The 27,359-nt window shown below is 48.9% G+C and overlaps 1 protein-coding gene across 2 annotated transcripts in view; it reads right to left on the bottom strand.

The window, feature by feature from the left end:
* The window catches only part of CEP95 (centrosomal protein 95), a 111,799-nt gene that overhangs the window by 60,172 nt on the left and 24,268 nt on the right, over positions 1-27,359 (bottom strand). For both annotated transcript variants that reach the window (XM_063960805.1, XM_063960806.1), the window contains exons 4-5: positions 5,041-5,154; positions 2,701-2,791 (exon numbers count right to left, since the gene is read on the bottom strand). In XM_063960805.1, coding sequence (XP_063816875.1) covers positions 2,701-2,791; positions 5,041-5,154 — 205 coding nt within the window. The remainder of the gene's footprint in view (positions 1-2,700; positions 2,792-5,040; positions 5,155-27,359) is intronic.

The raw sequence follows: 27,359 nt of genomic DNA, 5'->3' as shown, positions 1-27,359 counted from the left end.
GGGATTTTAAATTTAGAATGGGTCTGACCGAACCGTCCGGTTTCGGGACTACAAACAGGGTTGAGTAATATCCCCTCCCTTGCTGAAGTAGGGGAACCTTGACCACCATCTGTTGAAGATACAATTTGTGAATTGCATTTAACACTATCTCCCTTTCTGGGGGAGAAGTCGGCAGGGCCCATTTGAAAAACCGGCGAGGAGGCACCTCTTCGAATTCCAGCTTGTAACCCTGAGAAACAATTTCTATTGCCCAAAGATCCACCTGTGAGTAAACCAAGATGTGGCTGAAAATTCGAAGACGTGCCCCCACTGGGGCGGACTCCCTTAGCGGAGCCCCAGCGTCATGCGGTGGATTTTGTAGAGGCCGGGAAGGACTTCTGTTCCTGGGAACTAGCTGTGTTGTGCAGCTTTTTCCCTGTGCCCTTACCTCTGGCAAGAAAGGACGCACCTCGTACTCTCTTGTTTCTTTGTGACCGAAAGGACTGCATTTGATAATGTGGTGCTTTCTTAGGCTGTGAGGGAATATAAGGCAAAAAAAATTGATTTACCAGCTATAGCTGTGGAGACCAGGTCCGAGAGACCTTCCCCAAACAATTCCTCACCCTTGTAAGGTAAAACCTCCATATGCCTCTGAGTCGGCATCACCTGTCCACTGCCGGGTCCATAGGACTCGTCTAGCAGAAATCGACATAGCGTTGATTCTAGAACCCAGTAGACCAATGTCTCTTTGAGCATCTCTCATATAAAAGACAGCATCTTTTATATGTCCTAGGGTCAATAAGATGGTATCCTTATCCAGGGTTTCAATCTCCGCTGATAAGGTATCTGTCCACGCTGCTACAGCACTACACACCCAAGCCGACGCAATAGCCGGTCCGAGTAAGGTACCCGAATGTGTGTAAATGGACTTCAAGGTAACCTCCTGCTTGCGATCAGCAGGATCCCTGAGGGTAGCCGTATCTTGGGATGGCAGCGCTACCTTTTTGGATAAGCGTGTCAACGCTTTGTCCACCCTAGGGGAGGATTCCCACCGTATCCTGTCCGTTGGCGGGAAAGGATACGCCATAAGAATCCTTTTGGGAATCTGCAGTTTTTTGTCTGGAGATTCCCAAGCTTTTTCACATAACTCGTTCAGCTCATGTGAGGGAGGAAAGGTTACCTCAGGTTTCTTTCCCTTATACATGTGTACCCTCGTGTCAGGGACAGGGGATTCCTCTGTGATATGCAAAACATCTTTTATTGCAATAATCATATATCGAATACATTTAGCCACTTTTGGCTGAAACTTCGCATCATCGTAGTCGACACTGGAGTCAGAATCCGTGTTGGTATCTGTGTCTACTATTTGGGATAGTGGGCGCTTGAGACCCCGAAGGTCACTGCGACATAGGGACAGACATGGGTTGACTCCCTGGCTGTTTCCTAGCTTCCGCTTTGTCTAATCTTTTGTGCAATAAATTTACATTAGCACTTAAAACATTCCACATATCCATCCAGTCAGGTGTCGGCATTGTCGACGGAGACACCACATTCATTTGCTCCTCCTCCTCCTCCCTAGGAAAGCCTTCTACCTCAGACATGTCGACACACGTGTACAAACACACCGCACACTCAGGGAATCCTCTTATCTGAAGACCGTTCCCCCACAAGGCCCTTTGGAGAGACAGAGAGACAGTGTATGCCAGCACACACCCAGCGCTATATGACCCAGGAAAAAACACACACAATATGTTTACCTAGATAGCGCTGTATGTATTTTGCGCCAAATATGTGCCGCCCCCCCCCCCCTTCAAAACCCTCTTTCACCGTGGAAAAGCAGGGGAGAGTCCGGGGAGCTTCCTCTCAGCGCTGTGCTGTGGAGAAAATGGCGCTGGCGGCGGGGTTCTGTCCCGCTCAAATATCTAAAAATCCTGGCTGGGGCCCTTTACATATACAGTGCCCAGCTATATATATATATATATATATATATATATATATATATATATATATATATATATATATATATATATATACACACACACACACTTTTGTCAGAAAACAAGGTTTATTGCTGCCCAGGGCGCCTCCCCTGCGCCCTGCACCCTTACAGTGACTGCCGTTTGTGTGTGCTGTGTGGGAGCAATGGCGCACAGCGTTACTGCTGTGCGTTACCTCAGTGAAGATCTTAAGTCTTCTGCCGCCTCTGAAGTCTTCTTTCTTCTCATACTCACCCGGCTTCTATCTTCCGGCTCTGCGAGGAGGACGGCGGCGCGGCTCTGGGACGGACGGCGAGACCTGCGTACCGATCCCTCTGGAGCTAATGGTGTCCAGTAGCCTAAGAAACAGAGCCTAACATTAAAGTAGGTCTGTTTCTCTCTCCTCAGTCCCTCGATGCAGGGAGTCTGTTGCCAGCAGTGCTCCCTGAAAATAAAAAACCTAAAAAAATACTTTCTTTCCAGGAAACTCAGGAGAGCTCCCTGTAATGCACCCAGTCTCCTCTGGGCACAGTAGTAAACTGAGCTCTGGAGGAGGGGCATAGAGGGAGGAGCCAGTGCACACCCATACCTAAAGTTCTTTCTTAGTGCCCATGTCTCTTGCGGAGCCCGTCTATCACCATGGTCCTTACGGAGTCCCCAGCATCCTCTAGGACGTAAGAGAAATAATTCTTCATAAGTAAATTGGGGGGACATGTGACTTTAATAATCAGGCAGATAGTCTCACCCTGTAGAGGAAGGTAAGACATCCTTATGCTCCTTGGTATTTTCCTCTTGCTGCCTTCTCAGATTAAATTCTTTGTAATTTTCCATATCATCTAGACAAATGAAATGAAACGTAATTAGCACACAGTTATATATATATATATATATATATATATATATATATATAGTTTGGGTGTGAAACATTAACATAAATCTTCTCAATGAACAACAGAATATCAACAAATACACATAAAATATAGTGATCACTCTAGGTGCAGGGTAAGGGCCAAATAGTAGACGTGATGTATCGCTACAGCATCTATAAATCACATCTAAAATTTGGTCCACTAAAATATAAATATGCCCTCCTCATCGATCGGCACCCCGCATCTAGAGTGATCACCGATTTACCAATGACCACAACGCCGCCATCTATATGTGAATAGAAATAACAGACTGCTTGATTTAAGCAGAGGTTTAAATATTACAAGGAATACATGGGAGCATAAGCTGGGAGGTCAGCCCTGTACACCCTTTCTGAAATGGGACACCCATTTCACTAATGGTTAGACCCAATGTCTTGCTTTCAGAGGTCACAGGAAGAAAAACAAGAGCAGGAAAGGATAAATGCCTAATCTGAAAGGCAAGAGTCCCACACAAACACTATGCCGGGAGACTTTGTTTATATAAGAGCCCCAAACTACACTGTACTATTAGTTTCTCATTGCCAGCATCAGCTGAAGGATAATTTTCATGTGAGAGTCATCAGTGTTTAGGTAATGACTTGTAAATCGCAGCAGCTCTCCCAGAGAGAGGAAACAACGCTGTGCACCGGAGCCCCCCCTACCGCGCCGCACACAGTATGGTGCGAGCGGCAGCTTGCTAGCGCATGTCTCCCCAGAGCGCTGTATAAACAGTGCTGAACAATGGAGGGCAGGAGGAGGAGGGGGGGGGGGAGCAGCGGGGACCGCGCTGTCCTACCTAACCAGCACAAGACCTCAGTTGCGCGGCAAGCTGTAGGGACAATCGCAGGAGCTCTTCAATATAAGCCCTGACAGTCCTTCCCCTGACTCCCTCAGGTCACTTGTGAACCTGGACCCCTGCTTTTACATATGTGGCGTAGGGCCTCCCTGAGGTTCCTATCCAAAAGCCAAAGTTTGCTGGAGCCCAGCAGAATGTAACCGGCTCCCTCGACATTTAAAAAAAACACCTAGAGCGGATGGGGGATAGAGGGGGAGGAGTCTGCACACTTTAAAAAAAAAAGAAGAAAAAAGTAAAAAGTCCCAACTTCCAATAGCCACCCGTCTATCTCACCAGTGTCTACAGCCTCCAGTGTCTCCTAGTGGATGACGGAGGAAAATACCTATTTTATTTTAAGTTTATGTTTACTACTGTACTATTTCAGGAGACACGAGCATATCAGAGCAACTTTCATCACAAAGAGCAGTAGATTGCCAGCAGGTGTATATTTTAGCTTATGTTGCTATAACAGGATAGGATCACGCTGCCATCCTGCTCCAAGGGTTTTGTTGGTTCTTAGTAACTTGTCATTATGGACTCCTCTTTGCAGTGCCAATTGGGCAAAACAGTCACTCACAGACTGTATGAATTGTGCACCAATGCGCTATAGCTTGTTGTAGGAGAGAAACAGCTGCCAGCAACAGGCTTTTCACCTTGTATTGCTTACGTTTTTGGTACATTTTTGCTTGTTATACTGGCTAAATTCTGCTTACTATGGATAAAGAGTACTATGCAACGACGTGTTGACTCTGGATGCAGGGCTTAGGGATGCAGGGCTCTGGATGCAGGGGATGGATTAAAACAATTATGTCTCACCGGAGAATCTTGGTCCTGACACAAATTAATCTGGGCGGTTGGGGCGGGGAAATCACAGACTTCCAAAGCATTGTGCCTTGGTTCTAGTTCCACCATCAAGCCTAATTCAGCTCCAAGAGGATTAGACACATTTTGAGGAACCCCACTGTGTAGTAACTAGAACATTCTGAGCGCCACTGTGGGGTTTACCTCCTGGGTTAGAAAAAACACTATCTGGTAATGCTGGAAGGCTTCCAGAGATTCTGTCCTCTGCACCAGTCCTCACTCAAATGGTCCAACCAGACGCTGATGCTGCACTATATTTGAATAGGATTAATACTTATATATACACAGAGTGAGAAGGCATTTGAGCATCACATGTAAGAAGGGAAGTGGAGGACCCAGACAGATATATGATGGTTACAAGTATAAGGATCACTCTTGTGATGCAGGGTGAAAGGACAGTGCACCAGATGTAGTGAAGACGTTCTTGTGATGCAGCAGTTAGAGAGTGTACAATCCAAGTCTGCAGGTCTCTGTGACTCACCACCATTCTGGGAAGAAGCTTCGCTGATCTGTTCTGTCAGATATTCCAACAAGCCATCAAATATTTCTAGGAGATTTTTGATAGACTCTATGTCCCCCCGGACAATGTTTTCTCCTGCAAAGAGATCAAAGTGGATTATCAGGTTTACTGCATTTCACCTGCTAACTCTACAGATTTCCTGTGTTGGGTGTACCAACCTTTTATACAAAGCACACGGATAAAGGAGCTCTACATAGGGGTGAGGTGAACATATGCATTTATTTACACATATGCAGTGCAGGAACAATTCAGCTATGCAATCAATTGTTAATCCGGCCCATAATGTCTGAGCACAGTGTATGCTAATGTCCATGGGTCCCTATGGGGGAGGCTTCTTATATCAGCTTCTGTGTGCTAGTGAGGCAACAGAGATGTGATGTAGAAAGAAGCCAATAGAATCAAGCAGGAGCCTGAAGTTATTTATTGCATCTTAGAAAAATTCCCTGCACTCTGCTGGGTTCAGGAGACATTGGAGGAGATTCCTTGCCTTGAAAATATGGATTTTTTACTTACCGTAAAATCTCTCACTCGGAGTCCATCAGGGGGACGCTGCGCACTTACACTTTGGTTAGAGTGTGCGAGTATGGAGTTTGGCACAAGCTATGAAAAGAACTAACTCCTCCCATCAACCCCCTGTTCACAGGAAGTACTTCTCAGTTAAAGTTTAACAAAGCCGAGAGAGGAAACAAAACCAACAATCAACCACACAAAAGGGAAGGGATCGCAGCATCCCCTAGATGGACTCAGAGAAAGAGATTTTACGGTAACACATTTCTTAGCAGTCATACTCAGAATGAGAACCCATGACCTGTTATACTGAAGGCAGACACCTTACTGCTAGAGCTATTTGCTCCTGCCTGCAAGGCACGCTTTGATTTGGAAGCGGAATTCCACAAATCGCAATCAAAATGAATATATGGGCATCATAGACAGGGCAGAGATGCAGGATTGAATAGAAATAGAATCCAAGAAAACACTGACAGAGAATAGAGCTTCAGAGACCCAATCTGTCAATGGATAATTTGAAAAGGATCATCTTATACAATAATGGACAACTTGCATTATGCAATCTGCAACCGCTCTAAGATCCATGCATTAGCCAGGATAGGGCATAGGAATATTCCTGTCAGAATGAATACCAATTTAATAACCGCCTCACTGTTGTCAATCCGCGGTGATTTAAGGTCACATACTGTACTTTAGGAAAGACAGTCGTCTTAGGACACCACATGATGGATGCGTCCACTAATTATTAGTGGAACCTCCATCAGGTCAGGGTCTTCATCAGTGAAAAGATAAAGAAACACGGTCTGTAAATGTGAGGCATCGGATCTGAAGCGACAATATTGTGTACTAGAGACAGACGCATTACCCTGGAAACATGAACCGCTACATCGTCCCAACGTGAGGGAAGAGGTGGAAACCAATTAGACTACGGAGTTATTTCTTATTCCTATCCTGAAGCATCCCCCCTGACAGGATTTATTTAACAAATTTCCTGAGATAAAGCCTCAAAATGTGGATCAGAACCAGGAACGAAATCGATGGAGGTGCAGTACTCCGCCAAATGTTTGTACAGCCTGAGGATGCAATCATCCTGCTTAAAGTAGCCATCTCAGACAGACACCAGGAAGTATAAAACTCAAGGCCCGTACACACTGGCATATATATCGGCCGTTCTCTTGAACGGCCAATATATCGCGGGTCCGTCGGCCAGTGTGTACGGCCGATACGTCTGTGAACTCCGTCGTTCACAGACGTAACGCGTCGGCCCCGCAGCACAGCCAATGGGCAATATATCTACCGATATATTGGCGCGTCGCTGTGTGTACGGGGCGGACATGCTGCGGTGGGCGGCGGTGATTGACAGCTGAACTGGGCGGGTGTGTGTACACGCCCGCCCAGTTCATGACGTCAGTCCCCGACGGATCGGGCAGTGTGTATGGTCAACACACTGCCCGATCCGTCCATAGATATATCTGCCGATCAATTAATCGGCAGATATATCTTCCAGTGTGTACCCACCTTAAGACCTGCCTTAGAAGTGACCATAACTAGAGATCATAACAATTAGGACAAATGATTGTCCTTTGAAGTAACTGAGCTACAGTGTCCGTCAAGGACCAGGCTCACTGCACAGTATAAGCTGCGTAAGGAGCGTTTAGGTCTGTGCAGCCATTTTGGCAATTTATAGGTACATAGTGCACAAAAAATAAGAATTTACTTACCGATAATTCTATTTCTCATAGTCCGTAGTGGATGCTGGGACTCCGTAAGGACCATGGGGAATAGCGGCTCCGCAGGAGACTGGGCACAAAAGTAAAAGCTTGAACTAGCTGGTGTGCACTGGCTCCTCCCCCTATGACCCTCCTCCAAGCCTCAGTTAGGATACTGTGCCCGGACGAGCGTACATAATAAGGAAGGATCTTGAATCCCGGGTAAGACTCATACCAGCCACACCAATCACACCGTACTACCTGTGATCTGAACCCAGTTAACAGTATGATAAACGAAGGAGCCTCTGAAAAGATGGCTCACAACAATAATAACCCGAATTTTGTAACAATAACTATATACAAGTATTGCAGACAATCCGCACTTGGGATGGGCGCCCAGCATCCACTACGGACTATGAGAAATAGAATTATCGGTAAGTAAATTCTTATTTTCTCTAACGTCCTAAGTGGATGCTGGGACTCCGTAAGGACCATGGGGATTATACCAAAGCTCCCAAACGGGCGGGAGAGTGCGGATGACTCTGCAGCACCGAATGAGAGAACTCCAGGTCCTCCTCAGCCAGGGTATCAAATTTGTAGAATTTAGCAAACGTGTTTGCCCCTGACCAAGTAGCTGCTCTGCAAAGTTGTAAAGCCGAGACCCCTCGGGCAGCCGCCCAAGATGAGCCCACCTTCCTTGTGGAATGGGCTTTTACAGATTTTGGCTGTGGCAGGCCTGCCACAGAATGTGCAAGCTGAATTGTACTACAAATCCAACGAGCAATCGTCTGCTTAGAAGCAGGAGCACCCAGCTTGTTGGGTGCATACAGGATAAACAGCGAGTCAGATTTCCTGACTCCAGCCGTCCTGGAAATATATATTTATTTTCAGGGCCCTGACTACGTCCAGTAACTTGGAGTCCTCCAAGTCCCTAGTAGCCGCAGGCACCACAATAGGCTGGTTCACGTGAAACGCTGAAAACCACCTTTGGGAGAAATTGAGGACGAGTCCTCAATTCTGCCCTATCCGTGTGAAAAATCAGGTAAGGGCTTTTATAAGATAAAGCCGCCAATTCTGAGACACGCCTGGCTGAAGCCAGGGCTAACAGCATTACCACCTTCCATGTGAGATATTTTAATTCCACAGTGGGGAGTGGTTCAAACCAATGTGATTTTAGGAACCCCAAAACCACATTGAGATCCCAAGGTGCCACCGGGGGCACAAAAGGAGGCTGTATATGCAGTACCCCTTTGACAAACGTCTGGACTTCAGGCACTGAAGCCAGTTCTTTTTGGAAGAAAATCGACAGGGCCGAAATTTGAACCTTAATGGACCCTAATTTTAGGCCCATAGACAGTCCTGTTTGCAGGAAATGTAGGAAGCGACCCAGTTGAAATTCCTCTGTAGGGGCCTCTTTGGCCTCACACCACGCAACATATTTTCGCCAAATGCGGTGATAATGTTTTGCGGTTACATCCTTCCTGGTCTTTATCAGGGTAGGGATGACTTCTTCTGGAATGCCTTTTTCCTTCAGGATCCGGCGTTCAACCGCCATGCCGTCAAACGCAGCCGCGGTAAGTCTTGGAACAGACAAGGCCCCTGCTGGAGCAGGTCCTTTCTTAGAGGTAGAGGCCACGGTTCCTCCGTGAGCATCTCTTGAAGTTCCGGGTACCAAGTCCTTCTTGGCCAATCCGGAACCACGAGTATAGTTCTTACTCCTCTCCTTTTTATGATTCTCAGTACTTTTGGTATGAGAGGCAGAGGAGGGAACACATACACTGACTGGTACACCCATGGTGTTACCAGAGCGTCCACCGCTATTGCCTGAGGGTCCCTTGACCTGGCGCAATATCTGTCTAGTTTTTTGTTGAGACGGGACGCCATCATGTCCACCTTTGGTTTTTCCCAACGGTTTACCATCTCTTGGAAGACTTCTGGATGAAGTCCCCACTCCCCCGGGTGAAGGTAGTGTCTGCTGAGGAAGTCCGCTTCCCAGTTGTCCACTCCCGGAATGAACACTGCTGACAGTGCTATCACATGATTCTCCGCCCAGCGAAGAATCCTTGCAGCTTCTGCCATCGCCCTCCTGCTTCTCGTGCCGCCCTGTCTGTTTACGTGGGCGACTGACGTGATGTTGTCCGATTGGATCAATACCGCCTGACCCTGAAGCAGGGGTTTTGCTTGACTTAGGGCATTGTAAATGGCCCTTAGTTCCAGAATGTTTATATGAAGAGATGTTTCCATGCTTGACCACAAGCCCTGGAAATTTTGTCCCTGTGTGACTGCTCCCCAGCCTCTCAGGCTGGCATCCGTGGTCACCAGGATCCAATCCTGAATGCCGAATCTGCGGCCCTCTAGTAGATGAGCACTCTGCAGCCACCACAGAAGAGACACCCTTGTCCTTGGCGACAGGGTTATCCGCTGATGCATCTGAAGATGCGATCCGGACCATTTGTCCAGAAGATCCCACTGAAACGTTCTTGCATGGAATCTTCCAAATGGAATCGCTTCGTAAGAAGCCACCATTTTTCCCAGGACCCTCGTGCACTGATGCACTGACACCTGGCCTGGTTTTAGGAGATTCCTGACTAGCTCGGATAACTCCCTGGCCTTCTCCTCTGGGAGAAACACCTTTTTCTGGACTGTGTCCAGAATCATTCCTAGGAACAGGAGACGTGTTGTTGGAATCAGCTGCGATTTTGGAATATTTAGAATCCACCCGTGCTGACGTAACACTAACTGAGATAGTGCTACTCCGACTTCTAACTGTTCCCTGGACCTTGCCCTTATCAGGAGATCGTCCAAGTAAGGGATAATTAAAACGCCTTTTCTTCGAAGAAGAATCATCATTTCGGCCATTACCTTGGTAAAGACCCGAGGTGCCGTGGACAACCCAAACGGCAGCGTCTGAAACTGATAATGACAGTTTTGTACTACAAACCTGAGGTACCCTTGGTGAGAAGGGTAGATTGGGACGTGGAGATAAGCATCTTTGATGTCCAGAGACACCATATAGTCCCCTTCTTCCAGGTTTGCTATCACTGCTCTGTGTGACTCCATCTTGAATTTGAACCTCTTTATGTAAGTGTTCAAGGATTTTAGATTTAAAATTGGTCTCACCGAGCCGTCCGGCTTCGGTACCACAAACAGCGTGGAATAATACCCCTTTCCCTGTTGTAGGAGAGGTACCTTGATTATCACCTGCTGGGAATACAGCTTGTGAATGGCTTCCAAAACTGCCTCCCTGTCGGAGGGAGACTTTGGTAGAGCAGACTTCAGGAACCGGCGAGGGGGAGACGTCTCGAATTCCAGTTTGTACCCCTGTGATACTACCTGCAGAATCCAGGGGTCCACTTGCGAGTGAGCCCACTGCGCGTTGAAATTTTTGAGACGGGCCCCCACCGTGTCCGAGTCCGCTTGTAAAGCCCCAGCGTCATGCTGAAGACTTGGCAGAAGCAGAGGAGGGCTTCTGCTCCTGGGAAGAGGCTGCCTGGTGCAGTCTTTTTCCTCTTCCTCTGCCCCGGGGCAGAAATGAGTGGCCTTTTGCCCGCTTGTACTTATGGGAACGAAAGGACTGAGTTTGAAAAGACGGTGTCTTTTTCTGCTGAGAGGTGACCTGGGGTAAAAAGGTGGACTTTCCGGCCGTTGCCGTGGCCACCAGGTCCGATAGACCGGCCCCAAATAACTCCTCCCCTTTATACGGCAATACTTCCATATGTCGTTTGGAATCCGCATCCCCTGACCACTGTCGCGTCCATAACGCTCTTCTGGCAGAAATGGACATAGCACTCACTCTTGATGCCAGGGTGCAAATATCCCTCTGTGCATCACGCATATATAGTAATGCATCCTTCAAATGCTCTATAGTTAGTAATATACTGTCCCTATCCAGGGTATCAATATTTTCAGTCAGGGAATCCGACCACGCCACTCCAGCACTGCACATCCAGGCTGAGGCGATTGCTGGTCGCAGTATAACACCAGTATGTGTGTATATACCCTTCAGGATATTTTCCAGCCTTCTATCCGCTGGTTCTTTGAGGGCGGCCGTATCAGGAGACGGTAACGCTACTTGTTTAGATAAACGTGTGAGCGCTTTATCTACTCTAGGGGGTGTTTCCCAACGCGCCCTAACCTCTGGCGGGAAAGGGTATAGTGCCAATAATTTATTAGAAATTAGCACTTTTTTATCGGGGGAAACCCACGCTTTATCACACACCTCATTTAATTCATCTGACTCAGGAAAAGCTACTGGTAGTTTTTTTACTCCCCACATAATACCCTTCTTTGTGGTACTTGTAGTGTCAGAAATGTTCAATGCCTCCTTCATTGCCGTGATCATGTAACGTGTGGCCCTACTGGACATTACGTTTGTCTCCTCACCGTCGACACTGAACTCAGTATCTGTGTCTGGGTCTGTGTCGACCCACTGAGGTAACGGGCGTTTTATCGCCCCTGACGGTGTCTGAGACGCCTGGACAGGCACTAATTGATTTGTCGGCTGTCTCATGTCGTCAACAGTTTTTTGTAAAGTGCTGACATTGTCACGTAGTTCTTTAAATACAACCATCCAGTCAGGTGTCGACTCCCTAGGGGGTGACATCACTAACACAGGCAATTGCTCTGCTTCCACATCATTTTCCTCCTCATACATGTCGACACAATCGTACCGACACCCAGCACACACACAGGGAATGCTCTGATAGAGGACAGGACCCCACTAGCCCTTTGGGGAGACAGAGGGAGAGTTTGCCAGCACACACCAGAGCGCTATATTATATAGGGATAACCTTATATAAGTGTTACTCCCTTTTATAGCTGCTGTTTATAATTTAGCTGCCAATAGTGCCCCCCCTCTCTCGTTTTTACCCCGATTCTGTAGGGACTGCAGGGGAGAGTCAGGGAGCCGTCCTTCCAGCGGAACTGTGAGGGAAAATGGCGCTTGTGTGCTGAGGAGATAAGGCCGTCGTGAAGGGGCGGAGCCTATCTCCCGCTTTTTTCTGGAAAACTGGCAGGGGTTAAATACATCCATATAGCCCAGGAGCTATATGTGATGTATTTCTTTTGCCATCCTAAGGTATTTCAGTTTTTATTGCGTCTCAGGGCGCTCCCCCCCAGCGCCCTGCACCCTCAGTGACCGGAGTGTGAAGTGTGCTGAGAGCAATGGCGCACAGCTGCAGTGCTGTGCGCTACCTTAGTTGAAGACAGGAACGTCTTCTGCCGCCGATTTCACCGGACCTCTTCGTTCTTCTGGCTCTGTAAGGGGGCCGGCGGCGCGGCTCCGGGACCCATCCAGGCTGAACCTGTGATCGTCCCTCTGGAGCTAATGTCCAGTAGCCTAAGAAGCCCAATCCACTCTGCACGCAGGTGAGTTCGCTTCTTCTCCCCTTAGTCCCACGATGCAGTGAGCCTGTTGCCAGCAGGACTCACTGAAAATAAAAAACCTAAAATAAACTTTTACTCTAAGCAGCTCAGGAGAGCCACCTAGCATGCACCCTTCTCGTTCGGGCACAAGAATCTAACTGAGGCTTGGAGGAGGGTCATTGGGGGAGGAGCCAGTGCACACCAGCTAGTTCAAGCTTTTACTTTTGTGCCCAGTCTCCTGCGGAGCCGCTATTCTCCATGGTCCTTACGGAGTCCCAGCATCCACTTAGGACGTTAGAGAAAATAAAATAGTCTGTCTTGTGTCTTGACATAGAAATAACAAAAGGAAAACAGGCTACCAACAATCACTGCTTTAGGTGAAAGTATTGACCACAGAGTATTTCTCTGACGTCCTAAGTGGATGCTGGGACTCCGTAAGGACCATGGGGAATAGCGGCTCTGCAGGAGACTGGGCACAACTATAAAGAAAGCTTTAGACTACTGGTGTGCACTGGCTCCTCCCACTATGACCCTCCTCCAGACTTAAGTTAGAATCTTGTGCCCAGCTGAGCTGGATGCACACTAGGGGCTCTCCTGAGCTCCTAGAAAGAAAGTATATTTTAGGTTTTTTATTTTAGTGAGATCTGCTGGCAACAGACTCACTGCAGCGAGGGACTAAGGGGAGAAGAAGCGAACCTACCTAACAGGTGGTAGTTTGGGCTTCTTAGGCTACTGGACACCATTAGCTCCAGAGGGATCGACCGCAGGACCCGACCTTGATGTTCGTTCCGCCGTCCCCCTTACAGAGCCAGAAGCATGAAGAGGTCCGGAAAATCGGCGGCAGAAGACTTCGGTCTTCACCAAGGTAGCGCACAGCACTGCAGCTGTGCGCCATTGCTCCTCATGTACACCTCACACTCCGGTCACTGATGGGTGCAGGGCGCTGGGGGGGGGCGCCCTGAGGGCAATATTACACACCTAGGCTGGCAAATATACACCATATATAGTCCCAGAGGCTATATAGGTGTAAATTAATACCCCTGCCAGAGTTTCAAAAACGCGGGAGAAGTCTGCCGAAAAAGGGGCGGGGCTAACTCCCTCAGCACACTGGCGCCATTTTTTCCTCACAGCTCCGCTGGAAGGAAGCTCCCTGGCTCTCCCCTGCAGTCTACAAGCTACAGAAGGGTAAAAAAGAGAGGGGGGGGGGGGGGCACTAAATTTAGGTGCAGTAATATATATATAGCAGCTATAAGGGGATATAATTCAGTTAGTCCCTGTATTATATAGCGCTCTGGTGTGTGCTGGCATACTCTCTCTCTGTCTCCCCAAAGGGCTTTGTGGGGTCCTGTCCTCTGTCAGAGCATTCCCTGTGTGTATGCGGTGTGTCGGTACGGCTGTGTCGACATGTTTGATGAGGAGGCTTATGTGGAGGCGGAGCAAATGCCTGTAAATGTGATGTCACCCCCTGCGGGGTCGACACCTGAGTGGATGGTTCTGTGGAAGGAATTACGCGACAGTGTCGACTCCTTGCATAAAAGGTTTGACGACATACCTACTATGGGACAACCGGCTTCTCAGCCTGTGCCTGCCCAGGCGTCTCAAAAGCCATCAGGGGCTCTAAAACGCCCGCTACCTCAGATGGCAGACACAGATGCCGACACGGATACTGACTCCAGTGTCGACGACGATGAGACTAATGTAACTTCCAATAGGGCCACACGTTACATGATTGAGGCAATGAAAAATGTGTTGCACATTTCTGATGTTACCCCCGGTACCACAAAAAAGGGTATTATGTTTGGAGAGAAAAAAATAAGATTTTACTTACCGATAAATCTATTTCTCGGAGTCCGTAGTGGATGCTGGGGTTCCTGAAAGGACCATGGGGAATAGCGGCTCCGCAGGAGACAGGGCACAAAAAGTAAAGCTTTTTCCGATCAGGTGGTGTGCACTGGCTCCTCCCCCTATGACCCTCCTCCAGACTCCAGTTAGGTACTGTGCCCGGACGAGCGTACACAATAAGGGAGGATTTTGAATCCCGGGTAAGACTCATACCAGCCACACCAATCACACCGTACAACTTGTGATCTAAACCCAGTTAACAGTATGATAACAGCGGAGCCTCTGAAAGATGGCTTCCTTCAACAATAACCCGAATTAGTTAACAATAACTATGTACAATTTATGCAGATAATCCGCACTTGGGATGGGCGCCCAGCATCCACTACGGACTCCGAGAAATAGATTTATCGGTAAGTAAAATCTTATTTTCTCTATCGTCCTAGTGGATGCTGGGGTTCCTGAAAGGACCATGGGGATTATACCAAAGCTCCCAAACGGGCGGGAGAGTGCGGATGACTCTGCAGCACCGAATGAGAGAACTCCAGGTCCTCCTTAGCCAGAGTATCAAATTTGTAAAATTTTACAAACGTGTTCTCCCCTGACCACGTAGCTGCTCGGCAAAGTTGTAATGCCGAGACCCCTCGGGCAGCCGCCCAAGATGAGCCCACCTTCCTTGTGGAGTGGGCCTTTACAGATTTAGGCTGTGGCAGGCCTGCCACAGAATGTGCAAGTTGGATTGTGCTACAGATCCAACGAGCAATCGTCTGCTTAGACGCCGGAGCACCCATCTTGTTGGGTGCATACAATATAAACAACGAGTCAGATTTTCTGACTCCAGCTGTCCTTGCAATATATATTTTTAATGCTCTGACAACGTCCAGTAACTTGGAGTCCTCCAAGTCACTTGTAGCCGCAGGCACTACAATAGGCTGGTTCAGATGAAATGCTGACACCACCTTAGGGAGAAAATGCGGACGAGTCCGCAGTTCTGCCCTGTCCGAATGGAAAATCAGATATGGGCTTTTGTAAGATAAAGCTGCCAATTCTGACACTCTCCTGGCAGAAGCCAGGGCTAGAAGCATGGTCACTTTCCATGTGAGATATTTCAAATCCACCTTTTTTAGTGGTTCAAACCAATGAGATTTTAGGAAATCCAAAACCACATTGAGATCCCACGGTGCCACTGGAGGCACCACAGGAGGCTGTATATGCAGCACTCCCTTAACAAAGGTCTGGACTTCAGGGACTGAAGCCAATTCTTTTTGAAAGAAAATCGACAGGGCCGAAATTTGAACCTTAATAGATCCCAATTTGAGACCCATTGACAATCCTGATTGCAGGAAATGTAGGAATCGACCCAGTTGAAATTCCTCCGTCGGAGCACTCCGATCTTCGCACCACGCAACATATTTTCGCCAAATTCTGTGATAATGTTGCACGGTTACTTCCTTCCTTGCTTTAATCAAAGTAGGAATGACTTCTTCCGGCATGCCTTTTTCCTTTAGGATCCGGCGTTCAACCGCCATGCCGTCAAACGCAGCCGCGGTAAGTCTTGAAACAGACAGGGACCCTGCTGAAGCAAGTCCCTCCTTAGAGGTAGAGGCCACGGATCTTCCGTGATCATCTCTTGAAGTTCCGGGTACCAAGTCCTTCTTGGCCAATCCGGAACCACTAGTATCGTTCTTACGCCTCTTTGCCGTATAATTCTCAATACTTTTGGTATGAGAGGCAGAGGAGGAAACACATACACCGACTGGTACACCCAAGGCGTTACCAGCGCGTCCACAGCTATTGCCTGCGGATCTCTTGACCTGGCGCAATACCTGTCCAGTTTTTTGTTGAGGCGAGACGCCATCATGTCCACCATTGGTCTTTCCCAACGGGTTACCAGCATGTGGAAGACTTCTGGATGAAGTCCCCACTCTCCCGGGTGAAGATCGTGTCTGCTGAGGAAGTCTGCTTCCCAGTTGTCCACTCCCGGGATGAACACTGCTGACAGTGCTATCACATGATTCTCTGCCCAGCGAAGAATCCTTGCAGCTTCTGCCATTGCACTCCTGCTTCTTGTGCCGCCCTGTCTGTTCACATGGGCGACTGCCGTGATGTTGTCCGACTGGATCAACACCGGTTTTCCCTGAAGCAGAGGTTCTGCCTGGCTTAGAGCATTGTATATTGCTCTTAGTTCCAGAATGTTTATGTGAAGAGACGTTTCCAGGCTCGTCCATACTCCCTGGAAGTTTCTTCCTTGTGTGACTGCTCCCCAGCCTCTCAGGCTGGCGTCCGTGGTCACCAGGATCCAATCCTGTATGCCGAATCTGCGGCCCTCCAATAGATGAGCACTCTGCAACCACCACAGAAGAGACACCCTTGTCCTTGGAGACAGGGTTATCCGCAGGTGCATCTGAAGATGCGACCCTGACCATTTGTTCAACAGATCCCTTTGGAAAATTCTTGCGTGGAATCTGCCGAATGGAATTGCTTCGTAAGAAGCCACCATTTTTCCCAGGACTCTTGTGCATTGATGTACAGACACCTTTCCTGGTTTTAGGAGGTTCCTGACAAGCTCGGATAACTCCTTGGCTTTTTCCTCCGGGAGAAAAACCTTTTTCTGAACCGTGTCCAGAATCATCCCTAGGAACAGCAGACGAGTTGTCGGCATTAACTGGGATTTTGGAATATTCAGAATCCACCCGTGCTGTTTTAGCACTTCCTGAGACAGTGCTAATCCCATCTCTAGCTGTTCTCTGGACCTCGCCCTTATTAGGAGATCGTCCAAGTATGGGATAATTAATACGCCTTTTCTTCGAAGAAGAATCATCATCTCGGCCATTACCTTTGTAAAGATCCGAGGTGCCGTGGACAATCCGAACGGCAGCGTCTGAAACTGATAGTGACAGTTTTGTACAACGAACCTGAGGTACCCCTGGTGTGAGGGGTAAATTGGAACGTGGAGATACGCATCCTTGATGTCCAAGGATACCATAAAGTCCCCCTCTTCCAGGTTCGCTATCACTGCTCTGAGTGACTCCATTTTGAACTTGAACTTCTTTATGTACAGGTTCAAGGACTTCAGATTTAGAATAGGCCTTACCGAGCCATCCGGCTTCGGTACCACAAAAAGAGTGGAATAATACCCCTTCCCTTGTTGCAGAAGAGGTACCTTGACTATCACCTGCTGAGAGTACAGCTTGTGAATGGCTTCCAACACCGTCTCCCTTTCGGAGGGGGACGTTGGTAAAGCAGACTTCAGGAAACGGCGAGGTGGATCTGTCTCTAATTCCAACCTGTATCCCTGAGATATTATCTGCAGGATCCAGGGATCTACTTGCGAGTGAGCCCACTGCGCGCTGTAATTTTTGAGACGACCCCCCACGGTCCCCGAGTCCGCTTGAGAAGCCCCAGCGTCATGCTGAGGCTTTTGTAGAAGCCGGGGAGGGCTTCTGATCCTGGGAAGGAGCTGCGTGTTGCTGTCTCTTCCCTCGACCTTTGCCTCGTGGCAGATATGAATAGCCCTTTGCTCTCTTATTTTTAAAGGAACGAAAGGGCTGCGGTTGAAAAGTCGGTGCCTTTTTCTGTTGGGGAGTGACTTGAGGTAGAAAGGTGGATTTCCCGGCTGTAGCCGTGGCCACCAAATCTGATAGACCGACTCCAAATAACTCCTCCCCTTTATACGGCAAAACTTCCATATGCCGTTTTGAATCCGCATCGCCTGTCCACTGTCGCGTCCATAAAGCTCTTCTGGCCGAAATGGACATAACACTTACCCGTGATGCCAGTGTGCATATATCCCTCTGTGCATCACGCATATAAAGAAATGCATCCTTTATTTGTTCTAACGACAGTAAAATATTGTCCCTGTCCAGGGTATCAATATTTTCAATCAGGGATTCTGACCAAACTACCCCCGCACTGCCCATCCAGGCAGTCGCTACAGCTGGTCGTAGTATAACACCTGCATGTGTGTATATACTTTTTTGGATATTTTCCATCCTCCTATCTGATGGATCTTTAAGTGCGGCCGTCTCAGGAGAGGGTAACGCCACTTGTTTAGATAAGCGTGTTAGCGCCTTGTCCACCCTAGGAGGTGTTTCCCAGCGCTCCCTAACCTCTGGCGGGAAAGGGTATAATGCCAATAATTTCTTTGAAATTATCAGCTTTTTATCAGGGGCAACCCACGCTTCATTACACACGTCATTTAGTTCTTCTGATTCAGGAAAAACTATAGGTAGTTTTTTCATACCCCACATAATACCCTGTTTAGTGGTACCTGTAGTATCAGCTAAATGTAACGCCTCCTTCATTGCCAAAATCATATAACGTGTGGCCCTACTGGAAAATACGGTTGATTCGTCACCGTCACCACTGGAGTCATCGCCTGTGTCTGGGTCTGTGTCGACCGACTGAGGCAAAGGGCGTTTCACAGCCCCTGACGGTGTTTGAGTCGCCTGGACAGGCACTAATTGATTGTCCGGCCGTCTCATGTCGTCAAACGACTGCTTTAGCGTGTTGACACTATCCCGTAGTTCCATAAATAAAGGCATCCATTCTGGTGTCGACTCCCTAGGGGGTGACATCCTCATATTTGGCAATTGCTCCGCCTCCACACCAATATCGTCCTCATACATGTCGACACACACGTACCGACACACAGCAGACACACAGGGAATGCTCCTAACGAAGACAGGACCCACTAGCCCTTTGGGGAGACAGAGGGAGAGTTTGCCAGCACACACCAAAAGCGCTATATATATATCAGGGATAGCCTTATAATAAGTGCTCCCTTATAGCTGCTTTGTTATATCAAAATATCGCCATAAATGTGCCCCCCCCTCTCTGTTTTACCCTGTTTCTGTAGTGCAGTGCAGGGGAGAGACTTGGGAGCCGTCCTGACCAGCGGAGCTGTGAGAGGAAATGGCGCCGTGTGCTGAGGAGATAGGCCCCGCCCCTTTTCCGACGGGCTCGTCTCCCGCTATTTAGAAAAATTAGGCAGGGGTTAAATATCTCCATATAGCCTCTAGGGCTATATGTGAGGTATTTTTAGCCTTTATAGGTACTCATTTGCCTCCCAGGGCGCCCCCCTCCCAGCGCCCTGCACCCTCAGTGACTGCCGTGTGAAGTGTGCTGAGAGGAAAATGGCGCACAGCTGCAGTGCTGTGCGCTACCTTTAGAAGACTGCAGGAGTCTTCAGCCGCCGATTCTGGACCTCTTCTGATTTCAGCATCTGCAAGGGGGCCGGCGGCGTGGCTCCGGTGACCATCCAGGCTGTACCTGTGATCGTCCCTCTGGAGCTTGATGTCCAGTAGCCAAGAAACCAATCCATCCTGCACGCAGGTGAGTTGACTCCTTCTCCCCTCAGTCCCTCGCTGCAGTGATCCTGTTGCCAGCAGGAATCACTGTAAAATAAAAAACCTAGCTAAACTTTCTCTAAGCAGCTCTTTAGGAGAGCCACCTAGATTGCACCCTTCTCGGCCGGGCACAAAAATCTAACTGGAGTCTGGAGGAGGGTCATAGGGGGAGGAGCCAGTGCACACCACCTGATCGGAAAAAGCTTTACTTTTTGTGCCCTGTCTCCTGCGGAGCCGCTATTCCCCATGGTCCTTTCAGGAACCCCAGCATCCACTAGGACGATAGAGAAACTACCAGTAGCTTTTCCTCCATCTGAGTGTGAAGAAGCGTGGGCTTCTCCTGATAAGAAACTGGTAATTTCTAAGAGGTTACTAATGGCGTACCCTTTCCCGCCAGAGGATAGGTCACGCTGGGAAACATCCCCTAGGGTGGATAAAGCGCTCACACGCTTGTCAAAGAAGGTGGCACTACCGTCTCCGGATACGGCCGCCCTGAAGGAATCTGCTGATAGAAAGCAGGAGGCTATCCTGAAGTCTATATATACACACACAGGTGTTATACTGAGGCCAGCTATTGCGTCAGCATGGATGTGCAGTGCCGCAGCTGCGTGGTCAGATTCCCTGTCGGAAAATATTGATACCCTAGACAGGGACACGATATTGCTAACCGTAGAGCATATTAAAGACGCACTTTTATACATGAGGGATGCACAGAGGGATATTTGCCGGCTGGCATCCAAAATTAGTGCAATGTCCATTTCTGCCAGGAGAGGGTTATGGACTCGGCAGTGGACAGGAGATGCAGATTCCAAAAGGCACATGGAAGTTCTGCCTTATAAGGGTGAGGAGTTGTTCGGGGATGGTCTCTCGGACCTCGTTTCCACAGCAACAGCTGGGAAGTCTACAATTTTACCCCATGTTCCCTCACAGCCAAAGAAAGCACTGTATTATCAGGTACAGTCCTTTCGGCCCAATAGGGGCAAGCGGGTTAAGGGCGCGTCCTTTCTGCCCAGAGGCAGAGGTAGGGGGAAAAAGCTGCAGCATACAGCCAGTTCCCAGGAGCAAAAGTCCTACCCCGCTTCCTCTAAGTCCACAGCATGACGCTGGGGCTCCACAGGCGGAGCCAGGTACGGTGGGGGCCCGTCTCAAATATTTCAGCAATCAGTGGGCTCGCTCACGGGTGGATCCCTGGATCTTTCAAATAGTATCTCAGGGGTACAAGCTGGAATTCGAGACGTCTCCCCCCCGCCGTTTCCTCAAATCTGCCTTACCAACCACTCCCTCAGGCAGGGAGGCAGTGTTACAGGCAATTCACAAGCTGTATTCACAACAGGTGATAGTAAAGGTGCCCCTACTTCAACAAGGACGGGGTTACTATTCCACAATGTTTGTGGTGCCGAAACCGGACGGTTCAGTGAGACCCATTTTAAATTTGAAATCCTTGAACACATATATAAAAAAATTCAAGTTCAAGATGGAATCGCTCAGGGCGATTATTGCAAGCCTGGACGAGGGGGATTACATGGTATCACTGGACATCAAGGATGCTTACCTGCATGTCCCCATTTACCATCCTCACCAGGAGTACCTCAGATTTGTGGTACAGGATTGTCATTACCAATTCCAGACGTTGCCGTTCGGTCTATCCACGGCTCCGAGGGTCTTTACCAAGGTAATGGCCGAAATGATGATACTCCTTCGAAAGAAGGGAGTTTTAATTATCCCGTACTTGGACGATCTCCTGATAAAGGCGAGGTCCAGGGAGCAGTTGTTGGTCGGGGTAGCACTATCTCGGGAGGTGCTACAACAGCACGGCTGGGTTCTAAATATTCCAAAGTCACAGCTGATCCCTACGACACGTCTACTGTTCCTGGGGATGGTTATGGACACAGAACAGAAAAAAGTGTTTCTCCCAGAGGAGAAGGCCAAGGAGCTGTCATCTCTAGTCAGAGGCCTCCTAAAACCAAAACAGGTGTCGGTGCATCACTGCACGCGGATCCTGGGAAAGATGGTAGCTTCCTACGAAGCAATTCCATTCGGCAGGTTCCATGCAAGAACCTTTCAGTGGGACCTATTGGACAAGTGGTCCGGATCGCATCTTCAGATGCATCGGCTGATAACCCTGTCTCCAAGGACCAGGGTGTCTCTGCTGTGGTGGCTGCAGAGTGCTCATCTTCAAGAGGGCCGCAGATTCGGCATACAGGACTGGGTCCTGGTGACCACGGATGCCAGCCTTCGAGGCTGGGGGGCAGTCACACAGGGAAGAAACTTCCAAGGACTATGGTCAAGTCAGGAGACTTCCCTGCACATAAATATTCTGGAACTGAGGGCCATTTACAATGCCCTAAGTCAGGCAAAACCCCTTCTTCAAAACCAGCCGGTACTGATCCAGTCAGACAACATCACGGCGGTCGCCCATGTAAACCGACAGGGCGGCACGAGAAGCAGGACGGCGATGGCAGAAGCCACAAGGATTCTCCGATGGGCGGAAAATTAAGAATTTACTTACCGGTAATTCTGTTTCTCGTAGTCCGTAGTGGATGCTGGGAACTCCGTAAGGACCATGGGGAATAGCGGGCTCCGAAGGAGGCTGGGCACTCTAGAAAGATCTTAGACTACCTGGTGTGCACTGGCTCCTCCCACTATGACCCTCCTCCAAGCCTCAGTTAGGTACTGTGCCCGGACGAGCGTACACAATAAGGAAGGATTTTGAATCCCGGGTAAGACTCATACCAGCCACACCAATCACACCGAACAACTCGTGATATGAAACACAGTTAACAGTATGAAACGATGGAGCCTCTCAACAGATGGCTCAACAATAACCCGATTTAGTTAACAATAACTATGTACAAGTATTGCAGATAGACCGCACTTGGGATGGGCGCCCAGCATCCACTACGGACTACGAGAAACAGAATTACCGGTAAGTAAATTCTTAATTTCTCTAACGTCCTAGTGGATGCTGGGAACTCCGTAAGGATCATGGGGATTATACCAAAGCTCCCAAACGGGCGGGAGAGTGCGGATGACTCTGCAGCACCGAATGAGAGAACTCCAGGTCCTCCTCAGCCAGGGTATCAAATTTATAGAATTTTGCAAACGTGTTTGCCCCTGACCAAGTAGCTGCTCGGCAAAGTTGTAAAGCCGAGACCCCTCGGGCAGCCGCCCAAGATGAGCCCACCTTCCTTGTGGAATGGGCATTGACAGATTTAGGCTGTGGCAGGCCTGCCACAGTATGTGCAAGCTGAATTGTACTACAAATCCAACGAGCAATAGTCTGCTTAGAAGCAGGAGCACCCAGCTTGTTGGGTGCATAAAGGATAAACAGCGAGTCAGATTTTCTGACTCCAGCCGTCCTGGAAACATATATTTTTAGGGCCCTGACAACGTCTAGCAACTTGGAGTCCTCCAAATCCTTAGTAGCCGCAGGCACCACAATAGGCTGGTTCAGGTGAAACGCTGACACCACCTTAGGGAGAAACTGGGGACGAGTCCTCAATTCTGCCCTATCCATATGAAAAATCAGATAAGGGCTTTTACATGATAAAGCCGCCAATTCTGACACTCGCCTGGCTGATGCCAGGGCCAATAACATGACCACTTTCCACGTGAGATATTTCAGATCCACGGTTTTTAGTGGCTCAAACCAATGTGATTTTAAGAAATTCAACATCACGTTGAGATCCCACGGTGCCACAGGAGGCACAAATGGGGGCTGAATATGCAGCACTCCTTTCACAAATGTCTGAACTTCAGGTACTGAAGCTAGTTCCTTTTGAAAGAAAATCGACAGAGCCGAGATCTGTACTTTAATGGAGCCTAGTTTTAGGCCCATATTCACTCCTGCTTGCAGGAAATGCAGAAATCGACCCAGTTGAAATTCCTCTGTTGGGGCCTTTTTGGCCTCGCACCATGCAACATATTTCCGCCATATGCGGTGATAATGTTTTGCCGTAACATCTTTCCTGGCTTTAATAAGTGTAGGAATGACTTCCTCCGGAATGCCCTTTTCCTTCAGGATCCGGCGTTCAACCGCCATGCCGTCAAACGCAGCCGCGGTAAGTCTTGGAACAGACAGGGGCCCTGCTGTAGCAGGTCCTGTCTGAGCGGCAGGGACCAAGGGTCCTCTGAGATCATCTCTTGAAGTTCCGGGTACCACGCTCTTCTTGGCCAATCCGGAACCACGAGAATTGTGTTTACTCCTCGCTTTCTTATTATTCTCAGTACCTTTGGTATGAGAGGTAGAGGAGGGAACACATACACTGACCGGTACACCCACGGTGTCACTAGGGCGTCCACCGCTATCGCCTGAGGGTCTCTTGACCTGGCGCAATACTTCTCTAGTTTTTTGTTTATGCGGGACGCCATCATGTCCACCTGTGGACGACCCCATTGATTTACAATCATTTGGAAGACTTCTGGATGAAGTCCCCACTCTCCCGGGTGGAGGTCGTGCCTGCTGAGAAAGTCTGCTTCCCAGTTGTCCACTCCCGGGATGAACACTGCTGACAGTGCTAGTACATGATTCTCCGCCCATCGGAGAATTCTTGTGGCTTCTGCCATCGCCGTCCTGCTTCTTGTGCCGCCCTGTCGATTCACATGGGCGACTGCCGTGATGTTGTCTGACTGGATCAGCACCGGCTGGTGTAGGAGCAGGGATTTTGCTTGACTTAGGGCATTGTAAATGGCCCTTAGTTCCAGAATATTTATGTGAAGGGCAGTCTCCTGACTTGACCATAGTCCCTGGAAATGTCTTCCCTTTGTGACTGCCCCCCAGCCTCGTAGGCTGGCATCCGTGGTCACCAGGACCCAGTCCTGTATGCCGAATCTGCGGCCCTCCAGAAGATGAGCACTGTTCAGCCACCACAGAAGAGACACCCTGGTTCGTGGAGGCAGGGTTATTAAACGATGCATTTGAAGATGCGATCCGGACCACTTGTCCAACAGGTTCCACTGAAAGATTCTGGCATGGAACCTGCCGAATGGAATTGCTTCGTAAGAAGCTACCATCTTTCCCAGGACTCGCGTGCAGTGATGCACCGATACCTGTTTTGGTTTTAGGAGGTCTCTGACTAGAGAAGACAACTCCCTGGCTTTCTCCTCCGGGAGAAACACTTTTTTCTGGGCCGTGTCCAGAATCATTCCCAGGAACATTAGACGTGTCGTGGGGACCAGCTGTGACTTTGGGATATTCAGAATCCAACCGTGCTGGCTCAGCACTTCCTGAGATAGTGCTACTCCCACTAACAACTGTTCCTTGGATCGTGCCTTTATTAGGAGATCGTCCAAGTATGGGATAATTAAAACTCCCTTTTTTCGAAGGAGTATCATCATTTCCGCCATAACCTTGGTAAATACCCTCGGTGCCGTGGAGAGTCCAAACGGCAGCGTCTGGAATTGGTAATGGCAATCCTGTACCACAAATCTGAGGTACTCCTGGTGAGAATTGTAAATGGGGACATGTAGGTAAGCATCCTTGATGTCCAGGGATACCATGTAATCCCCCTCGTCCAGGCTTGCAATAACCGCCCTGAGCGATTCCATCTTGAACTTGAATTTTTTTATGTGTGTGTTCAAGGACTTCAAATTTAGAATGGGTCTCACCGAACCGTCCGGTTTCGGTACCACAAATAGTGTGGAATAGTAACCCCGGCCTTGTTGAAGTAGGGGTACCTTGATTATCACCTGCTGGGAATACAGCTTGTGAATTGCCGCTAGCACTGCCTCCCTGTCTGAGGGAGCAATCGGCAAGGCGGATTTTAGGAAACGGCGGGGTGGAATCGCCTCGAATTCCAGCCTGTATCCTTGAGATACTATTTGAAGGATCCAGGGATCCACCTGTGAGCGAACCAACTGATCGCTGAAATTCCTGAGGCGGGCCCCCACCGTACCCGGCTCCGCTTGTGAAGCCCCACCGTCATGCGGCGGACTTGGAAGAGGAAGCGGGGGAGGACTTTTGTTCCTGGGAACCTGCTGTTTGCTGCAGCCTTTTTCCCCTGCCTCTGCCTCTTGACAGAAAAGACCCTCCTTTTCCCCGCTTATTTTTCTGGGATCGAAAGGACTGAACCTGATAAAATGGCGCCTTCTTAGGCTGCGAGGGGACATGGGGTAAAAATGCTGACTTCCCAGACGTTTCTGTGGAAACTAGGTCGGAGAGACCATCCCCAAATAATTCCTCCCCTTTATAAGGCAAAACTTCCATGTGCCTTTTGGAATCTGCATCTCCAGTCCACTGGCGAGTCCATAAGCATCTCCTAGCAGAGATAGATAGTGCACTTACTTTAGATGCCAGCCGGCAGATTTCCCTCTGTGCATCTCTCATGTATAAGACTGAGTCTTTTATATGGTCAATTGTTAACAGGATCGTGTCTCTGTCTAGTGTGTCAATATTTTCTGACAGGTTATCTGACCATGCAGCGGCAGCACTGCACATCCAAGCTGACGCAATTGCTGGTCTGAGTATAATGCCTGAGTGTGTATATACAGACTTCAGGATCGCCTCCTGCCTTCTATCAGCAGGTTCCTTAAGGGCGGCCGTATCCTGGGATGGTAGTGCCACCTTTTTTGACAAACGTGTGAGCGCTTTATCCACCCTCGGGGGTGTTTCCCAATGTAACCTATCCTCTGGCGGGAAAGGGAACGCCATTAGTAATTTCTTAGGAATCACCAATTTCTTATCAGGGGAAGCCCACGCTTCTTCACATACTTCATTTAATTCATCTGACGGGGGAAAAACTACAGGTAGTTTTTTCTCCCCAAACATAATACCCTTTTTTGTGGTACCTGGATGTAAATCAGAAATATTTAACACCTCTTTCATTGCCTCAATCATGCAGCGAATGGCCTTAACGGGCATTAAATTTGACTCATCGTCGTCGACACTGGCGTCAGTATCCGTGTCGACATCTACTTGTGCCACCTGAGATAATGGGCGTTTTAGAGCCCCTGATGACTTTTGAGACCCTTGGACAGGCACGAGCTGAAGACTCGGCTGTCCCACAGTCGGCATGTCGTCAAATTTTTTATGTAAGGAGTCTATACGTGCACTCATTTCTTGCCATAATACCATCCACTCAGGTGTCTGCCCCGCAGGGGGTGACATCTCTGCTAAAGGCATCTGCTCCCCCTCCACATCATTATCCTCCTCAAACATGTCGACACAGCCGTACCGACACACTCCACACACACAGGGAATGCTCAAATAGAGGACAGGACCCACAAAAGCCCTTTGGGGGGACAGAGTAAGAGTATGCCAGCACACACCAGAGCGCTATATATATACAGGGACTAACTGAGTTATGTCCCTAATAGCTGCTTATACTGTATACAGTGCCAATTTAGTGCCCCCCTCTCTTTTCCCTCTTACTGTACTGTAGAAATGCAGGGAAGTGCCAGGGAGCTTCCTTCCAGCCGAGCTGTGAGGGAAAAATGGCGCCAGTGTGCTGAGGAAATAGGCTCCGCCCCTTTTTTGCGGCCTATTCTCCCGCTTTTTTTGGGATTCTGGCAGGGG

Source organism: Pseudophryne corroboree, chromosome 3, assembly GCF_028390025.1.
Source record: "Pseudophryne corroboree isolate aPseCor3 chromosome 3, aPseCor3.hap2, whole genome shotgun sequence".
In the NCBI taxonomy this organism is placed as follows: Eukaryota; Metazoa; Chordata; class Amphibia; order Anura; family Myobatrachidae; genus Pseudophryne; species Pseudophryne corroboree.
This window is presented reverse-complemented; position numbering and strand designations above follow the sequence as displayed.